The 20,397-nt window shown below is 38.1% G+C and overlaps 2 protein-coding genes across 3 annotated transcripts in view; one reads left to right on the forward strand and one right to left on the reverse strand.

The window, feature by feature from the left end:
• Window positions 1-19,824, reverse strand: pou2f3 (POU class 2 homeobox 3). 2 transcript variants are annotated; one of them, XM_037119294.1, is made up of 13 exons: window positions 19,783-19,824; window positions 15,821-15,877; window positions 9,868-9,896; window positions 7,568-7,654; window positions 6,413-6,518; window positions 5,800-5,888; window positions 4,934-5,110; window positions 4,396-4,537; window positions 3,222-3,355; window positions 2,737-2,901; window positions 1,832-1,874; window positions 1,538-1,652; window positions 1-741 (listed from the first exon to the last, which is right to left on the reverse strand). In XM_037119294.1, exons 2-13 carry the CDS (start codon window positions 15,867-15,869, stop codon window positions 699-701), a joined length of 1,179 nt encoding a protein of 392 aa, XP_036975189.1. In that variant the 5' UTR covers window positions 15,870-15,877; window positions 19,783-19,824; the 3' UTR covers window positions 1-698. The 2 variants fall into 2 exon arrangements, with proteins under 2 accessions (XP_036975189.1, XP_036975188.1); XM_037119293.1 differs by lacking the exon at window positions 19,783-19,824 and adding an exon at window positions 16,179-16,313.
• The window catches only part of trim37 (tripartite motif containing 37), a 26,495-nt gene continuing 24,393 nt past the window's right edge, over window positions 18,296-20,397 (forward strand). The window contains exons 1-2 of the mRNA XM_037119292.1: window positions 18,296-18,561; window positions 19,659-19,733. Coding sequence (XP_036975187.1) covers window positions 19,713-19,733 — 21 coding nt within the window. The 5' untranslated portion in view covers window positions 18,296-18,561; window positions 19,659-19,712. The remainder of the gene's footprint in view (window positions 18,562-19,658; window positions 19,734-20,397) is intronic.

Consider the following 20,397-nt stretch of genomic DNA (forward strand, 5'->3'; position numbering starts at 1 on the left):
TTAACAATAATAAGACTTCTGTTTTAATACAACAGATCTATCCTTGCAGGGACTAAAGCAAAAAAGCCACTGCTGTTCACAAACAAAAGTTTTTATACAGGGTCTTTTGCACCACTCATACATGTACGTGATGAAACTTCTATAAAAAAACATTTGTTTCTACTGCATAGACAGGCTTGCACTGTATTCGACCATATCACATACACTAACATAACACTAGCTACATTATGAACACAAAAACATATAGTAACAACATTGTAGCGCAGTATAAAGAGGAACAGCTTGACTTAGTGAACCTGGACCTGAATCCTTCAACGTTCAAACAGGTTATCTGAGTCTTAAAACCATAAACATGCAGGCCTGAACGTTCCCACCAGGGTTATTGATACCTGTCGTGTGTGTTTTGAAGTGTATTCTTCATCTTTGCAGCTGGTGTGGACAGAGTAAAGAGTCACACGAGCGCAAGTCAAACAGCTCGAGGCTGTTGAGTGTTAACAGCATTGTGGTGTGTTGCAGTCCTCTGTTTGTGCTGCTGTTTGGTTTCCATCTAAGGTTTTAGCCTGTAGTTGAAACCTGGTCACAACAGGGACATTGTGTTATTGCGTCACATCTTCCGTGTATATCCTTCCCAAAAAAAAAAACAAATAAAAAAAAAAAAAACAATCTTCAAAAGCTTTGTATGATACAGTTCGTGTTTCTTAGTGATGATATGCAGACGAAGTCCATGTGCGGTACCAGGCCCTGAAAGAGAGCAGAGAAGAATGATGAATTTAGACAAAGTGAAATGTGACAGAAAACTCGAATTCGATCGGAAAACAGCTTGTTTGAAGAAATAGTCCAAACATTTGGTAGATGTGCTTCTTTAGTTTCATCAAGAATTTAGATGAAAAGATCCATATCACTGTCACTTTCAGAAAACAAAAGAAAACACTGAAACAGTCCAGCACAAAATCCATGTCAAAACCACAAAATGTTCTTTTGTACGGATTAAACATGTGAGATACAACATGTATCATTTGTGAGCTTTAGAAGTAAAATTATGAATCATTCCTTTCAAACCTTCATTTTTCGTTGATTCCATTTTTTACTAAATATGGCCAAATAAAACTCTGTTATACTGCCATACCACCAGACTGCAGAGAAGATTCTTTCCTCAGATTGGCATTTTCACCATACACAATGACTGGGAAATGAAGAGTTGTACAATGGTCACAAAGAGCCTGGACTGACTCTTTTATTAGAACTTAATCCATTTTGTCATTTGCCAAGTTGTGGGGATGTATGATTACCCCTAATTTTATCCCACTCATGAGTGTGGGAAGTTAACAGCAAGTCAGCTGGAAAGACTCTACTGACTCTGTGCAAAGAAAGTAAATATGCGCATTTACAAAATATTTATAATTTCTTAAATTAAATTATCTGCCGACACATCTTAAAGGCAACACATGAAATCTGCTCCTCACAGCGCCATGTTCTGACATCTTTAAACTGAATGAGAGCAAGCAACCACCGGAGTGCTGAGGTCAGAATCTCTTACCCTGGTGAGCTATACGAAGCTGGGTTGACCTGAGGGGTTAAAGAGGCAGAGACAGCCGACAGACCGTTGGGAGAAGCTTCGCGGCTTCCGCTGTTTGGAGAGGAGTTTGATGAAACTGGAAGGAAAAGGTAAAAATCATAAACTCATATACAGACACATATAGCACTAAATATATGTTTTTGATCAATGTACAAATTAGCTCTGGATAATAAGATGACCGATGCAAGTGTTCGGGTCATTTTTAATGCAAGACAGGCTCATTATCAATAGCTGAGTGTAGGAGACAGCATTTACCTCCACCTGAAGCCAGAGGGCTGTAAGGTCTGGATGCTGAGGGCTGAAACAGTTTGAAAAAAAGAAAAGATGTGTAACCAGATATTTCCTATGAAAATACATATTGGAACAGTTATTTTCTGGTTTCAGTTGTGCTCTTGAGAAAATGTGGGTCAATCAAAGTCAGAAGTGAAATGTCAGTTATGTACTTTTACATGCTAACTCCTGGAAATAACTTTTTTTTTTTATCAGTCACACAGGATGACAAAATTAGGCTTTTGGATATGTAACCACGCAGTTTAGGAAAGGGGAAGGAAACTACTAGAATAGCTCACTGGAAACACTTAATGATTTTGAAAATAGCTTAGCTATAGATTAGCTATCCCACCACGTCAAGAGTGCTGTTGCATGGAGCACTGCTACTCCCCCGACACTGGTGGTTAGCCTATCTTATCATATGGCTAGACTGGTTCTGTCCAAAGTTCAAATGTACAACTACCAACACATCTAAAGTTCAATGATTAAAACATTTTTATCTCTTTTGTTTAATCTGTACACAAAAAGAAATGTAAAAACGCCAATTTGTGAATCATGTCTGGCAACCATCTGCTGTAGCCAGACAAGCTGCACGGATATCAGGAAAAGTACCGTGACATAGCTCCTCCTGAAACCACATCTTCTAACATTTCATTTGTCAACAAAATTGATAAACCATTAATTAGATTTAGAGGTGTTGCCAGGTGTGTTTTTCCAGTTTGTTCGAAGCCAGGCTAGCTGTTTCCCCCCCACTTCAAATCTTTATGCTAAGCTAGGCTAACAACATCATGACTCCAGTTTCACACGCAAGGCAAAGAAGCGAGGGGGGCGTTGATCTCAATCCTACATGTTTCCAAGTGAACAAGAGGTTAATGTTTCAGACAGCTAACCATTCTGGAGTTGTAGCTGTGTGATTTGACTGATAAAGTGGCCACCGGGCAGTAGATCCTCTTCTCCTTCTGACGCCGATTACAGAACCAGACTCGAACAACCTCCTTCTCCATGGCCAGCTGCTCTGAGATCATGGTTATCTCTTCTGAGTTGGGCTTGGGGTTCTGAAAAGCCCCCAAAATGTTCATGATTAGTTGATGACATTTTAAAGTGATGTCTGCATCACATAATATTAATTGAAATGTGAAAAATCTGAGCTTTATATTATGAATAGTTATAACTAATGAGCGAGAATATCTAAAGGCAGTTGTAAAACATTCAGAAATACAATATAATTTACGTATGAGAACTTATCTTTCATGTTTCTATTAAGAATTAAGCAGACATGAATTCATGATGCGAAACAACTTTTCCTCTATAATTTAGACAGCCGAGTAGGCTTATTATAAGAACTTATTAAATATGGATTCAATCTTGAACTCACGTCAAGGAAACGTTTCTCCAGCGTCAGCTTGATGTTCGTTTCGATGCTTGTCCTCTTTTTCCGTTTGCGACCATAGCCCTCAATCATGGGCGGCAGAGAGGTAGGGTTGGTTATTGAGTCAGAGGGTGAGTTCTCTAATGTGAAAACAAATACAACATGTATATTCGTCATCTCTTCTAAAACAGCAATACAATCGTTCAAGTAGGGGCAGAATTAGTACACAACACCTTTTTGTGGCCTTAACACAAATCTGCGCAAAGGTGTTTTTCTTTTGAGGCTTTAGGCATATCTGTCCTTCTATAACGTTTCTGTCTTTTTTATATTTTGATATGGTTTTCTAAATAATATCAATAATAATTCATAAATTCTAATTATCTTGTCTGGCCTGTCCTCTTCCAGGTCACCAGGGTGGAGTGGAGGCCTGGACCTGCTCAGTCGTCGTCCTGAATCCACATTCTTCGCATTTTATATAATTTACTTGTATCAGACATTTATCAATTTGGAAACTGGGATTTTGTTGTTCTGTTCTATACATGCAACATTTCTTGCATGTCTGTCCGTCCCAAAAGAGGGATCCGTCCTCTGTGGCTCCTCCAGAGGTTTCTTCAATCTTTTTCCTCTGTTAAAAGTGATTTCCTTTGTTTTTCCTCACTTAAATTGAGAGTCTAAGGACAAAAGATTTTGACAGAGGCACTGTGACTGTGATTTTGAGGTATATAAACAAAACTGATTTGATTATGATTATTGCTGTTACTAAAGGTCTATGTATGGTATTTAGTGGCATCTAGCTGTGTGGTGGCAGACTGCAATTAACAAAACGTAGAAAACTCAAAAGGCCCTCTATAGGGTCGAAGTTTGGTGTGTTCATTCTGGGATACTGTAGAAACATGGCAGTCAGAGGAAGAGGACCTGCCCCAGGTGTGTATGAAAGGCTCATTCTAAGGTAATGGAAACGCCAAAACATCCCTCTATATTCTACCAATATTAACCAAAATATTCTTGCAGATTTAGGATTAAATTATTTAAAGTAATTCAATTAAACCTTCCTAAAGAAACTGCTTTATTGAATTTTGGATTTGCTTTGCATGTTTTCTAGCTGATTTTTTTTCATATCAAGCCAGAATAATTATTGGTACTATGAAAAAAAAAAAAAATGGTGGCGACTTTGTTGTACCTGCATCACTCAGCCATTTCTCCAGCAGAGGTTTGAGCTTGCACATGTTTTTGAAGCTGAGGTTGAGAGCCTCGAAGCGGGAGATCGTGGTCTGACTGAAATCATTCCCGTAAAGTTTTCCCATCGCGAGGCCCACGTCTCCCTGTGAGAGCACAAACACAAATTAACAATGTAAGTGTAGAAGTGTAGATACTGGTTCTCTGAGCTGGGCTGTATAAACTTCTGTTTCCAAGAACAAAAATGAACAGTCATGCATAACCCTAAATAAATATTTGCTATGAAATCAAAATGTCACCACAAACATGTAGACAGCTTTTGGAAAACTTAATGCAAGCAGAATGTGCAGAATCTTTACAGAATATGATGATATTGCAGGAAAAAATTATAAGAAAGTGTCAGATGATGTTTTTCTGTTTGTTTGTTTGTTTTTACTTTGGCAGAAAACAATGTATTAATAAAGGACTATAATGCTTATAGTAGCAAAAAACATTTTAGGGGCCTTTAAAGGAAGACATAGAGGGTTGTATCTCTTATCTACCTGGGTGAAGCCCAGTTTGATACGTCTTTGTTTGAATGCTTTGGCGAACTGCTCCAGTTCCTCCAGATCACTGGGTTCTTCTTGTGGTTGTACCGACATGTGCTTAGGCATCTGCAGGTGGGACATGTCCATGTGGTTCTCCACTGAGGATGCTGCCAGACCAGAGCGACTCATCCCCTGAATCAGGGAAACATAACAGACAGAACATCTTTGCTTTTCATGTGATACTCCCCCACAGGTTTTTAAGGTCAACAATCACTCTAATATAGTTTCAACAAGACAAAACATTAACTTGACATTTGATGTTCAGATTTTTGCATTTGGCTGCTATCCGGAGCTTTTGGACTCCACTGACATTGTTAGTGCTGCAGAATTGTACCTTTGTATCATGCTATGAAAGCTTGATATGGTAAGTTAGCACCATTTCATGTATAGCTACCTTTTCTAGTGGTAGTACTTCTTTCGAGTTCTTTTTATGCACTTGTACTTTGTAACAGTTAGCCATAAATGTAAATTGGAACCTGAATTAAATTTTGTTTTGGTCACTGAAACAGAAGCTGTAAATACAACACTGACACATGTTAGCAAACAGTTATTTGATCATTTACAAATCCAGCAATTATGGAGCAACTATTGTTCATGTGATCAGTGTATGACCAATAGCAGCACTGCCTTTACCTCTGTTTTTCGTCTCCACCAACTCCTTACAAAAATATCTGGCACTTTAGCTGCTATCATAACCACTGCTTTGTCTGTCTGCCTTTTGTGCTAGCACAGCGGATCAGTATAAAACCAAAGCAATGGGTTACATTTGACAAGCTCCTCTGATTGTTTGTACACAGTACTTTGTGGTGTTATGGTTTTACCTGTGGAGTCAGAGCAAGTCCAGGTTGGTGCTGAAGGAGATTAGCCTGACTCTGGCCAGGAAGGGACAGCAGGTTCTGCTGCAGAAGGGCTGCAGAGGATAGATAACACAAGGTTTTTGGTGGATTAGCCAAGATACTTCTGCTCCATGTCAAGATACAGCTCCAGAAAGTTACTCCTCCTTAAATTGCAAATTCTTGTGTCTTCTCTCCAGCAGACTAGCTGTTGCCCTCTGCTGTCAGTACTGATGCTAAGCAAGGCTAATCAAGTCCTGATTCCAGCTCTGTATATAAGGCACAAACATGCAATGTGAATTATTATTATATTATTAGGTACTTGCTTTTCGAGATGTTGGACTATTTCCCACAGACAATACATCAACGATAATAAATATATATTATGCTTTGTTAGTGTGCCTGTGCAAGTAATCTGGTTAAAGCATATTTCTAAAATGTCAGATTTCCTTGAAAGAAGGCTGAAATGTTTTCTTAAAATCATGATTTGAGCCTTAAGTCTGACAGTAAGAATTAATTCCTTGCTTCCTATCTAATTCAGAGAGGCCTCATCCCAGCTGTGTTGCCATACTGTGTCATCAGAGTGGAAGTTTTTTAAGACCTTGGTGGCTGGTGGGGCTCTGGGAGAGCAGGAAGGGGGACGGAGATGACAGGTGAGAAGGTGGCATCAGAACCAGCTGCTGCATGGTGTGGAGAGAGGGGAGCTCCTGGAGCACAAACACAATATAGACAACAAAATGAGCCTTATTTCAATGAAATCTTACTTTACATTTGTTCAATGACTAATTTTGATTAAGGCCTTGAAAAGTCTAACTGTGTATAGTAGTTGAAAGGACCAACAAATGTACAGGATTCTTTGGTTCAGTGTATCATCAGTGATTTCATGGCAGCTTTGTGTTAAGTTCGGGTCATTTTTTTTAAATGACAAAAGGAATGCAGCTGAGGCCAAGACATCTTTTATGTAAATTCCTAAAAGGGGTCAAACCGAGGAATTTTTTCTAAATCTGGACACAGCGTTGTAGGTGGAGCCCCATTTAGTCCTATGAAAGCTGCATGTTGGCTAACTTCCGGTTTAGCACCCAGCTAACTTGAATAGGTATAAGTTAATTTAATCGTGGGGCTCTTCTAAATGTTCCCATTTTTACTGGCCTGAATTGCTCAGACTCTGACAATTCAAAGTCTACTAAAAATGCAAATAATTTCAGGGGTGTTGTGATACTCCAAAAAATGTATTGACCTTTCGGGAAAAAGGTAATTTCATATCTGTCTGGGCTGCAGTGCCTCACGTGATGATGTAATTACACAATGTTTTTGTCGAATTCAATGGCTTCAAAGCCTGGTGCTCTACTTGGGTGTTTAGGTAACACTCCAAAAACGCTGGATCCTACATTTCCCATATTGCAATGTTGGTAAACCCTTCCTGCCGGTTAAACATTATTGTCTTCTCAGTGTTTGAACTCAGGTTTTCTGTTTAAAAATGTGCTGTCTCCAAGCTCAAACTGAGATAACCCTGATGACATAATCTGTGACATCACCAGGGTTATTTCCTCAGATCCAGACATTATACTGTTTTCTTGTAAGTCAACTCACTTAAAGTTGTCGCTTGTAGCAGAGCTCTTCTCCTTAATTTCTACTTTGACTTCAGTGAATCAGAAAACTTCTTCTGTGACACACAGTCTGTGACGAAAGGCTCACACGCTGTTTGACAAGCACAGATGCAAAATAAATAACATCAGTTCTTGACTGTCTGCCTTACCCCTCCAGACATCGGAGAGGTCGTCTGGTGACATGTCTTCAGTGAGGAACCTGGGTGAGGCGAGTCGTGGAGATCCTCTGTCTTTATCTAAGAGAGCAAAACATGACTGTGTTAACTCAGCATTATTACGAATCCAGTAAATATAAAAGAGGGTCAGTTGTGTAGAGCTGAAAGGATGGGAAACATTACGTGTGGATGATCTAAGGGTTAAATGAGCTGATGCTTACGTGTGTGTGACTGTGTACTGTGGAGTGACGCTGCTAACACGCCACACACACACACACACGCAGACTGACTCACTCCAGGACCAGTTTGGTGACTAAACATGATACAAAGAGTGATAGACTGTCTCCCTCCCCTTGTGCGAGCCAGTATTCAAATATCTTCCCCCACCTCACACACCAACCCCTAACCCCTGAAAGCCATGTCACTTCCTGAAACCACTTAAAGAAAAGCCTCCAATTCCAAAAAGAGTGTTTGGAGAGGTAATTCAAATAGCGGCAATGTATTTACATTGTTCCTACAGAGATGGCAGTCTTTGTTGACAACTGTGGGAAAGCAGGTAGTTTATCCTGAGGATGTTAGCCGTCGAAAAGTCAGTTAAAACTTGTATCCTGGGAAAAGATTCAGTATCAATGACTGCTGGAGGCTTCAGGATATGTATGTTCCAGCTGAATTTTGTTTAAGTCTGTCAGAAAATACAGGATGTCTTGTGATGGTTGACATTTGTTTTATATCACAAAATCTCAGAGAGACCAAAGACCAAAACTTGATTAAATCCAATTAGCAAGAGTTGGTTAATATTTCCACGGTGCCATAGAGCTCCACTGTTGTCCAACAACCATAATAAAGACTTAAATGTACCACACTGTTGTGCTGACATGAGCCTTCAGTATATTCCACCCCACATTCTGCACATCCTGCTGTTATAAATTCTCACTAAAATGTGTGTTTATCCACAGCTGAAAATAGTCCCCAACACACAGCTGTTTTAGGAAATTTAGAGTCTTTTTTTAAAAGAAAATTTGTACAAATTTTGTGGCAATTGTATTTTAGTTGAGTTTTTCCCCTTTTTCTGCTATATACAGTATACATTTTTGTATAATTATCTGCTTCACTACATTTTGGAGGAAAATACTGTGCATTTCACTCAACATTTTTTGAGACCTCGAGTTACAAGTTACGTTGCACATGTCATGGTAGCAAAGTAATGAATGATTAGATTAATTCATCTGATCTGCAACTGAATTTAAATCAGAAAAATCCTGAATATCAGATCCAATAATCATCCGAACCAATATCTAGCTGACCCACAGAATACAGTCTACACATTTAAATATACTGTATGTATAACTTGCTATTACTTGTCTTTTTCATACATTAAGAAACATTATGTAGAAATGGCCATTTTATGTGTTTTGGCGCACCCCCACAATTTCTGAGTGCTACGCCACTGTTATGTCAGACATAATGTAGGTGCCAACTGCAAGCAAAACTTATCTAAAACTCATTACGTCATAACAATGTTTTGCGTTGAAAACGTGTATGTTGGAGAAAACACGTATGTATTGCTTTGATCCTACCCTAAGATTTGCCTTCAGTCAGAATCAGTGATCTAAAACACTGCTGGTATGTGGGCCGAATGTGGCACTTTAATTGGTCCATGCATTAGTTCTGTCAGTTGACAAGCAATGGAAAACTCTTTTCATTAAAACGTTTTTAAGCTGTTAAAGCAGAAATAATTCAGGAAAGTCTAATGCAAAAGGTGCATTGTTTTTTCCATCTACTTTTTTATGCATAATATTTCTTTTTCAGTTGTAAAAACTAATGAACACACAGGGGGTCAGACATAGTGGAAGAATATCAAATTTAGCCGTTCTAAAACAGTAGATGAATAAGCCTAGAAAGAAAAGTGTTGGTTTTGGTGTTTTCGTAAAAAAAAAATGTTGTCAATAACTACAACATAGAGCACCAGATTTATCATGTAAATATCAAATTGATAAGACTTCTGTTCTGGATCCTTGCGGTTTCACTCACTCCAAAAGGGAAAAATGCTTAAATAGATGCCATACATAGCTCATGATGAATGCTTGCCCTGAAAAGACATTATCAAAATGTTGCATGACACCAGATTCGCCAACTCTGCAGCTTACAAACAGACTGTGTCTGTACATGCAGGAAACAGACAAACAGGAAACGGATACTGGTTACTACACGTTAAACAAAACAATCCGGATCTTCCTGTTGACAGAGAGCTCATTCATGAAAGTTCAGTAAGTTATTAAAAATCTGTTACTCACTTGTCTGTTGAAGTCGATCCCATTTTGCTCTGAATGTCAGACAAGAGAGAGAGATTCAGATTTTTAAAATGACAAATCAAATCATATACAGATTATATTAAGTCTATTAGCTTTCAGCGTTAGTTGCATGTGCACACGTGACACCTGATTTGCAATCAGTTCTTTCTTTAAACTATTATTTCACCACTTAATCATACTTGCTTTACGGCTACAATCACAAAATTTCCAAATAGGACCCATACATGTTAGTCCAGTCCAATCAAATCAAACAGAGAAAAACATTGCAGAAAAGAACAAAATAGACCTTTTAAGCAGTTTGCTGAGCAGTGTTTAAAGGTAAACACATTACAGGAAGACACTGTCTCTGACACGACGCTAAGCTAAATGGATTGATACGAAACATGTGACATCAGAATAAAATGCAGACTGCAGACAGTTTATGTAATTAAATTTTAGTTGGCTGTTATTTAAGTTAAATCCATCATAAACCATTTGTCATATAATTGTTTATTGTAAAGTTGTAGATGATGTTTATAAACCTATACAAATACATTATAAATAGCTTATAGAGTATTTTATTGTTTGTACACAGTCAAATGTATTTATTCATTAACCATAAATGTACCATTTGTTAACATGGATATTGTTATATTTTGTCAAATTCATATAGTAAGACATGAAGAACTACAAAACGATAATATATTATTAACTGATATTATTAATACAAACTAGGACCATACCTTAATATGAAAAATACATTCAACAAAGAGCCTAACTGATAATACTCAAGTGGGAGTACAGTTGCTGAAATATTACTAAATACCAAGTACATCTACTGGTTCTAAAATAATACACAAGCAAAAGTAAACAGGTGATGAACTCAGTGCTCAATTACAATTTTAAAAAGTAACTAAGTAGATTACATGTTGTAATGCATACTTAGGCAGCATAAAAAATGACTTGATTCCAGTAAGTTTAGTATATGTGATTAGTTACTACTACGTACTGAGAATAATTTAGAGTGATCCTATCCACAGTTATGTACAGATTCAGAAAAAAATGAAATAGGAATCTATGTAAAAGTCTTTTCAAGAAGTGAGTTTTCCTCCTGACGTTTATATCACTCAGTGTTGTTGTATGTGGAGAGGATGGGCTGATAGAGCAGCAGAGTTCAAAGGTGTGCTCGATAAGCTCCCATCATTTGAATGTCAAATGGGGCCTTTGGGAGTGTGTGTGTGTGTGTGTGCGTGTGTGTGTGTGCGCGCGCGTGTGTGTGTGTGCGCATGTGTGTGTGCGCATGAGTGTGTGTGGTGAGAGAGAGAGCGAGAAAGAGAGAAAAAAGAAAGAGAGAGAGAGGCAGCGAGCTACTGGAGACACTCAATGCAAATATACCTATAAACCCCCTCCACACACACACACACATACACACACACACACACACACACACACACACACACTCCCCCGCTCCAACCAACTAACTATGTCACTGCCCCCCAGCACAACCAGCTTCACGGCCAAACTTCCAGTATGGAAATGACCAAGACATGCAAATCAGCTCAGAGGGCAGAAAGCCTGCCAGAACTGCATCTGCACACACACACACACACACACACACACACACACACACACACACACACACGCACACACACACGCATACACACACACTGGAAAAGATGGTTGCACAAAAGTCAGTCAAATCTTTCGACTTTAACCGGCTGTTCTATCCTCTGCTCCATCTGTTAGTCCTGAAAATTGATAGACTGCTCTTGAATTATTATAAACTGGGAAGTAGTTTTTATTCATGTCGGCCATGTTTAAAATGAATTGATCATGAATGACAATTAAAATATAGGCAAGAAAACAAGACAAACATTTATTATAATAAGGCAATCTGTGTTTGAAATGAGTAAGAAGAAATCAAAAACATTCATCTCTACAGTGAAGCGAAGTGAAGTGATCTCAACCCTTTGGCACAATAATCTCTTTGACTTCAGATATCCAGCCCTCTATGACTTCAGGGCTGGATATCACATTTTTGCAGTATAAACTCAGTCACAGAAGCTGTAGACCAATCCTACACCCTAATGCTAGCATTAGAAAATTCTAACATTTGAACCCAAATATCTGTATACTTGTTAAATTTGTTCGAAACAGGTTTGAAACTCCCTTACTTGCCGCATCATGCAGGACAGACGTAGCAAGACAAAATCACACAAAAGACATAACAATGCAGCAACAGACGAGAATTGGGAGAAAAGGCATGTTAGTGTCTCGTATCTGCAGAAAGCCTGCAGCCCTCTGCCTGGATTTTCTTACTTTCTCAGTTTGTTGCCCTGGGAGGGGGGTGGTTACCAACCCAAAATGTCAGTATCTGACATTCTGGAAGGGAGACTCAACAATCTTGCGTTCACAAACAGCTCGGACAAATCCTACTGATTCTACCTTTAGGTTTGGTAGTCTACCACCTCTGGTCTACATCAGCAGCAACCTGAAATGTCCAGCAGACTTCATACACATAATGACTTCTTTGAACATACTTAATTTTTCTCACTTTTCTCACTTGAACACACTACACAATCAAAGCCTGTATATCGGGCGTTATTTAAAACAGCTTGATTGTTCAGTAATGGAAAAAATATATGTATCTGTGTTTGTATTATTACCTCATTAATATTTTAGAAATGACAATTCTGAGTTTGAATTTCTTCTACAAAACTACATAGTGCCCCTTTAACAGAAAAAGAGCTGAACTCATAAACAGATCGTCATGATACCAAACTGTCTGAGAAAAAGCATTCAAGTGCTCATTTATTAGATACCTCTCCCTAAAACTTATACAGCAGTCCTGTACTTTATCTGCCATTAACAAAGGTTTTAATGTTCTTTTTTTGTTGAAAGTGTTTTTAGAGGTACTCAAGTTTGGGTGTAAATGAACTCTTTTGAATCTCAAGCCAATTTACAAAACGTACAGAAAGCTACAAAAAAGGAAAAAAAAAAATCTAAATGTGAATTCAGTGACGGGTTTTTACAGAGAAGTGGAGCAACACACACATGCTGATTTTATGTTCGAAATCCCACAAAGTAATCCTGCCTCCTACAAATAAGATTTAAATACCAAGAATATGCAACAGTGAATACATTTTGCCATCTGAATGTGTTCCTTTTTTTTTTTTTATCAACATAGTGATTAAAGTATGGGCTGCTATCATGTGCACAGGAACTAGGGGTGCTGAGGGGGCGGCAGCGCCACCTAAAACAAGGTTATAACATATGCTGAATTTACAAGAAGGCCCACATGGTTAAGAGTTTGACAGAAACAGCAAGTGACTCTTAACTCAACAACTCACACAATTAAATGATTCTGTGAGAGAGTCTGGGGAATTTCTCTCTCTCTCTTCATTTCCTTGCTGTTGTTGACTGTAGCTGTTGCTGCTTTGACCTATAATATATCAGTGTTTGCCGACTGCTGTCGTGTAGAGCACTCTCAAATTGTTGAAAATTATTTGTTAATCAAATTCATACAAAAAACATGAACGTCGTGAACAATTTCCAATGACTCATTATAAAGACTAACCCCTGGAACCCCCAGTTATGTCTGACTTCCCGGAAGGAAGTGCATTTAACGTTTTTTTTTTGTTTGTTTGTTTTTAAATGTATGCAAATACGCAAAGACTTGACAACAAAAATAGAATTGAAATTGAAACTAAATGTTTTAGACTTGTGACAAATAAACCCAAACACTTGTTTCGTCGACAGTATTTGCTCAAAGCATCTAAAGCATGGTCCATATTTCATAGTTAGTGAAAGTAAAAGTCCAAAACTGACCTATAGCATGAGACCAGATGTGCTATTATTATTAACATTATTCATGATTTGCCCTGACTTTTATAGTGCTTTCCTTTTACTCTGGTGGTAAAGTCTGACATTCAAGAGCATCATCCAGTCCGGAAACCAGCGAAAACCACTCAACAAGGTGTTGGTACAGTTCCAACATGAGCACGGCAGGTTCAAAACGTTACTCCTCTGGTCTGCTGTCTTTGACGCAATTTCAAAACACTTCAGTGGTTGTAGAGTTAAAGGGTTAGTCCGTCCAAATTACAAAAAGAATATTTTCTCTCACCTTTCTCTTATAATATCTCTCTATGCAGATAGTTTTGGTTTGTTTAATTTTGTCTCTGAGATTTCTGGCTTCACAAATGACATATGACACTCAAAAGATTCAGCAGTTGATAAGATAGACAGATAGAAAGTTGATTTCTTCAGCCGATATGTCTCTGTTATCGTGGATGACCAAACGCGTCACCAATTTTTCAAACAGTTTCTTTAAAAGGTTCCAATAAAAAGTGTGAAGCTACACAAACTTATGGCTGCCACACCAGAGAAAGAAAAAATGGATCAGTGTCCTGCCATAACATGAAGATTTTCTGGTTATAAGAAGATATTGTCATAGAACAGGACAAAAACATAAAATGGTACAAAAAAAACTTGTCCTTACATTATACTATTTATCTAATTTTACCAGAAAACATTTCACATTATAAAGACATTTTCACATTATATAATCATGCTATAACATTTAACAATAAAACGTCTCTCATCATAACATGATATTTTCACCTATTATGTAACATTTTATGTTATAACAATATAAAAAAAAACAGTTTCACATTGTAATAACATAAATAGTACATTGTTATAACAAGAAAAGTTTCTGGTTAAAAAGTTTGTATAATGCAACGTGAAAAAATCTTGTTATAACTTGAAAAACATCCTGTTATAACAATAAAATTTGCATTTTATGTCAGGATACTAATCTGTTTTTCTTTTTCTGGCGTGGCAGCAATAGTAAATTGGACATTTTATCGAAAAGACACATTACTGTTGATTATTTTAATGTAATTGTTTAATGCTGAGAGCAACACAGACAGAAAGGCAGAAATATTGGAGACAGAACTATCAAATCCTGGACAAACAAAACCAAAAGTATCCTCATGTAGAGATACTATGAGACATCAGTGAGAAAACAAAACCGCATGTGATGTGTTCAACTACCAGTAATACAAAATTAGAGTCAATGTTCCTGAAAAAAGTCCATCTGCGGCACCTGTCACTAGACAGATAATCAGACAGAGAGTTTAATTCAGCACTTTAACGAAACAGGGCCACTCACTTCCCTCACACAACCATTGTCTACAAAAAGTTCCACTTTTTCTGTTTTGCTGGTTCCTGGTTTTTGTTTTGTGACTGGTTGTCGTCCTCAGCCCCCGGACAGCAGCCAGCCTTTCTCTGCAAACAGCCTCAGGTGCATCCTGGTATAGCAACCAACTGCCACTACACACACACACACACACACACACACACACACAAACACACACACACGCACGCACACGCACACACACACACGGCTCCCTATACGAAACAGGAGCAGATCAAAATGCTACTTCTTTTGCTTATATTTTTACCACTGACAGGCATCAAGTTGAGAACAGTTTGTTGGTTAATATCCTCTGTATGTTGAAGTTTGATCAAGCTTTTTCACTTAAATATGGTAAAAAAATTTCCTAAAAGCTGATGTAAATAGCTACAGCAAAGTTCACTGAGCAGCAACCAAAGTACCAGTCAAATTAAACATTAAAAGTGTTTCCAAGGAATTTTTGCCACTTTAAATTCAACTAATATCCTGTCAGGATAATTAAGACAATAGTATTCAATAGATTATTTACTCATTGAAACACAAGCAAACTTCCTGTAACTCGCTGAAAAAAAAAATCTGACTCTGAAACAAGAGAACACACTTATTGGCACTCTTCAGGTGTACAGGCAAGAAACATACTTTCTGTGGAAGTCCAGCAGTGGCAGAATAAACAGAGCACACTTTCCTGAGTCACCTCTGTGTGTTGACATGATTCACCTGTGTTTATGTGCACCATGAGCAGCGCGAAAATATCCTTACCTGCCTGGTCAGCCTGAGCCTCCGACTGCTCCACCGTGTCTGCGCTCATCTTAATATCTGTAATGATAAATACAGCTGATTTTCCTACAGGATTGTAACTTTAACCAGGACAATGAAGCACTCAGGCCACCCAGGAAAATGATCTTGAGTTTATTCTAATGCGCCCTCCCCTCCACGGCACCACACAAGCTATACGCTCACCTGTGTGAGAACTGGCCGTAACATTCATAGGGACGACAGACACAAAGCCTTATCACCGTCATCTCCATGTGAAGTCACCACACCTCATATTAACTCTTATTAAATAGTGAAGATCTTAAAAACCCAGTGATTCTCCAGTAAAGGAGGAGTGACTCACCTCTGACAGACTTAACCGGTTGTGTTGCTCCAGCTGTCGTCCGTCTATCTGATTATTCAAAACGAAGCTACAAGTACTGGGATAAAAAGTTTTGGAAATCCACGGCAGCTCATCAGCATTTTCCTAAGTGGAGAAATGTTCACCTCTGCAATACACCCTGCGCTGCCTTATGGGCTTATTTGCATATGCCTCAGAGTGTCCTATCCAGCTTCAGACTGTTTGCATAAAACAACAATGGGGTTACTGCAAATTGCTGTGTGTGTGTGCGTGTGTGTGTGTCTGTGTCTGTGTCCATACAGAGAGACTGAAAGGAGGCATCCTCAGATTGCTTTGGATAACAAGATGATGTTTTGTTTTGCCACCTGAGATAACTCGGCGTGTGTGAGTGATGGGGGCAACGGCATCTTGTCTGATTTTAAGTCAGAATCATTCAAATGTCGCCAAAGTAGAGGTGAAAATTTATTTTTGTGCTGTTTCATATTCTCTGAGAAAATAAGCCACAATCTGTCTCATAATTCTACATTTTGACTTTCTAGCTTGAATTATTTGAACTACTATCTCATGATTCAGACGTGGGCATTTTTATTTTTTATCATTTGTTTGCTGACCATACAGCATTATTAAAGGGTCATAAAGACGATTGTCCATTAAATTACTGCACTATTTTGCTGTCACGCTTAAACACTTTTACAAATTGACCACAGAATTCAAAATAGCCAAGAAATAAATTCAAGCACAGCTATATTTTGCAATCAATAATTATATCTCAAATCATGTCTGAAATCTAAAATCTGATATGATTTAAGAGTCTGCATAAATAGGGGCTGGTGATCCTCCTGTATGTCTCAGTTAGACTTCTTTGGATGGTTAGTTTGTTTAATTCCTTGTCTGATGACCGGTATGCTCAACCCTGAGGCAAGGTAGCCAGTTGGTTCCCTGTGAGGTAGTTATTTTCTTTTCTTGACATGAATGAGCTTCCATAAAGCAATCACCATTTACAGCACCTCAAAAGTCTCAAAAAATGTGTCAGCTGTATGCATTTCCTCACTTAACGCAATTGACAATTATATGTCCTGAATGTTGAAGAGTTCCCTTAAAGTAAAGTGTTATAACTATCAGGAGTTCCATGCACATCCATAAATCATATGAATGTGCTGAGTATCAACAAACTGCACACACATTTCTTGTTACCAAATCTTCTTTACAAGAGTTTACCCATTTTATGAGACATTGTCCTTCTTATAACATATAATCATACTTTTTTACTCTATTACATTTATTTAACAGTTGTAGTCACCAGCTACTTATTATACAGCAGCACTCACTTGGTCAGTTGCTTGTTACACAGACACAAAAGTTGAAATACTACAATGTAGAATACCCTGTTACAAGAAGTTTCACATTCACCAACTAGAAGTAACAGAAGTATTATCAGCTAACTTTACATAAAGTATAAAACATAACAGTTCTGCAGAAAGGTCCTGCTGTAGGGCGGCTGAAGAAGATCTGAGAAAATTAGGAGCTTCTGCTCATTATATTATCCACAATGAGCCTGCTGGTTTTTGGAGAAGTTTAAAGTAAATTATCAAGTGATTTGGTTTCATCTGAAAACAAGTAATTAATCTCACATGTCCATATGTAACTACACCTTATACAAACTCTATGCACCATTCTCTATATTGACATACTGTCATTCAATACAGAGGATGTGACTGGCAAACTAACTTCTTCTTCTGTAGGCGTATAACTTTTTTTTTTATCTTATTACCATGATTGCTTCTTATATTCTTGTATTTTACTATTTTTTATCTTACTTATTTGATTGTATTGATCTTAAAGGCACCAATCTTTGTATAATCGCGCTTGTGTAATTTTGTGTAAAGTGTCTCAAAAATGCTGCTAAGTACAATAATAAATCTTGATCCATTGACTACATTCATATTTATTCCATTATTTATTTAATCATGTCCCTAGAAGACTGCAAGGGCAGCAGCTTTGGCGGCCTGTCGCCACTGTAAGTCTGTCGCCAGTCCGGTAGGTGGCGGTAATGACCCTTAAACTGTCTATCATACGCGTAACAATGAAATTAAGCGAAAAAGGAAGAGGAGTCATTTGATTGGTTATTGCTAGGGGACAGACAGCCTCAGATCAAGCGCTACCGCTACATCTTCAATTTCGGGCAACAAAACGGCCGTTTTCATCCCTTTGGGGAATTAATGTAACTTCTGTCTTTACACAAGTGTAGCTGAACGTATTTTGGCATTTAATGGAAGTCAAACCAGCGGAGACGAGGCCTGCTGCCCGCTAGAATAGATGATGTAGTTTAACGTTTTTCCAGCCGTTTGTTTATCAGGTGTGACAGACGAAGCCGAGTCTCTGGAAGGTAAGTGAGCCACCCTGCTAATACCAGCAAGCTAGCTAGCTTCAAAGTTCTGAATTAACAATATCTGTTTTCCGGTTGAGACTGCTAATATGTGCTAATAGGCGTAGTCTCACCACTAATGTAAAGCTATTGTCTGGCTGCCACCGGACAGGTTAGCTGTCAGTGTGTCTGCTGATGCTGGGCCTTTTATGGTGGCTGGTGTAGCACTGACTACAAGCTAACGGTGATGGTAACACCTTTTGAGGAGGAACTCTGTATTTTGTAGCTTCTGTGTAGCTTTATCTATGCTTTACTTGAAGGACAAGCCAACATATAATGCCGTTTTCCCTCAAAAGATATGTTTAACGTTATTTCCAATTACTGTCTATCAGCCTTATTTGTAAGCATACTACATTACTGTGTTCAACTTCAAGTATCAAGTTTTTTAACCAGAGTTATCAATGTATTTGAAGGTACTCTATGTAGCTTAGAGAGAAATCTTCACTGATTTTCGCAGCTGAACAAACTGAGTCAACAAACATAGAGGACCCTTCTTAGTAGCCACCTTTCAAGCTTTAAACAGCTTCAAATGACGGCTTGTTCATACGGAAATATATCAAAAGACTATTCCTAAGTTTGAATTAACTCATTAACATTTGTAAATATTGTAAATATTAGCCTTGTGAGTTTGAATTTCTTTTCTAAGATACATAGCCACAGCTTTGCTTGTATTTTAACTAAGTCTTTAGTCGTTGTAAGTCGTTTTTAAAGTGATTATCATATGGAAATTAGGGCTGCACAATATGGTACAATATACAATTTGTATTGTGATTATTTTGACAGAAATTGCTATCAACTTTACAGTTGGTAGGAATAATCATTTTCTACACAGTCTCAAAGTCATGATAATGTGACACTTTTTTCGGGTATGTACAAAGCAAAGATGTTATGGTACTTCTGGTTTTGTGACACATTTTTCCAATTGCAGCTTCTTGAGATTTTGGATAATATTTCAATTAATTGTGCAGCCATAACAGAAATGCTGCTGTGTGAGGATTGAAACATCTGCAATAATAAAGCACAAAGGCAGATACTTTAACATTCCTTTCTCTTCACAGACTCCTGGCTACGACTTGATTTGTTCCCCACATCTAGCTCTCAAACTGGCTGACATGGATGAACAAAGTGTTGAGGTTTGTACCACACGTCAGACCACTCAGCTGAAGATGCTTTATCACTCACCTCGTTTACCACAAATGCAGCTGGAAGGCGGGGCAGTCTATGAGGTGTTGAAAACAGTGAGTCAGTTGGACCCAAGAAGCAGGCTTACAGCAGGATGACTCGTGATGGAGAGCTGTGTCTACTGTAGAGGAAAGAACAGAGATATTGATACTGAAAGAAAAGTAATTCCTGATGATAATTTGACACTGATTGTCTTTTGTGATTATTTATCAATTTTTCCATGTTGGAAACAGTTATTGTTGTTGGCATAGTTGTGAGTTGTCCACTGACAATCCCATGATGCCTCAGGCTGAGTCTGTTGTCTAATCAGATGCTGCATATCTAACTATGTGGCAACTCCCATCTCACTGCACTGTGTGTAGGCAGAAGTTGGAGGAGCTCAGCTTGTCAAATGAGAGCTTTTTGAGGCTGTTGGTTGTAAAATACACCCACAGCAAGTCGCAGATTATTAGTAAAAACAGTTTTATTAGAATCAAAAATTGATATGATAATAGTCAGCTGGACTTAAATGGGTAGTCTCCGGTTATGGAGAGCACAGATTATATGTACAGACGGATGAGTTAAAATAGAATTATGAGTTCTTGAGAAGTAATACAGTTTCTTATGAGCATTCAG

The sequence above is a fragment of the Acanthopagrus latus genome, chromosome 13 (genome assembly GCF_904848185.1).
Source record: "Acanthopagrus latus isolate v.2019 chromosome 13, fAcaLat1.1, whole genome shotgun sequence".
Taxonomy (NCBI): Eukaryota; Metazoa; Chordata; class Actinopteri; order Spariformes; family Sparidae; genus Acanthopagrus; species Acanthopagrus latus.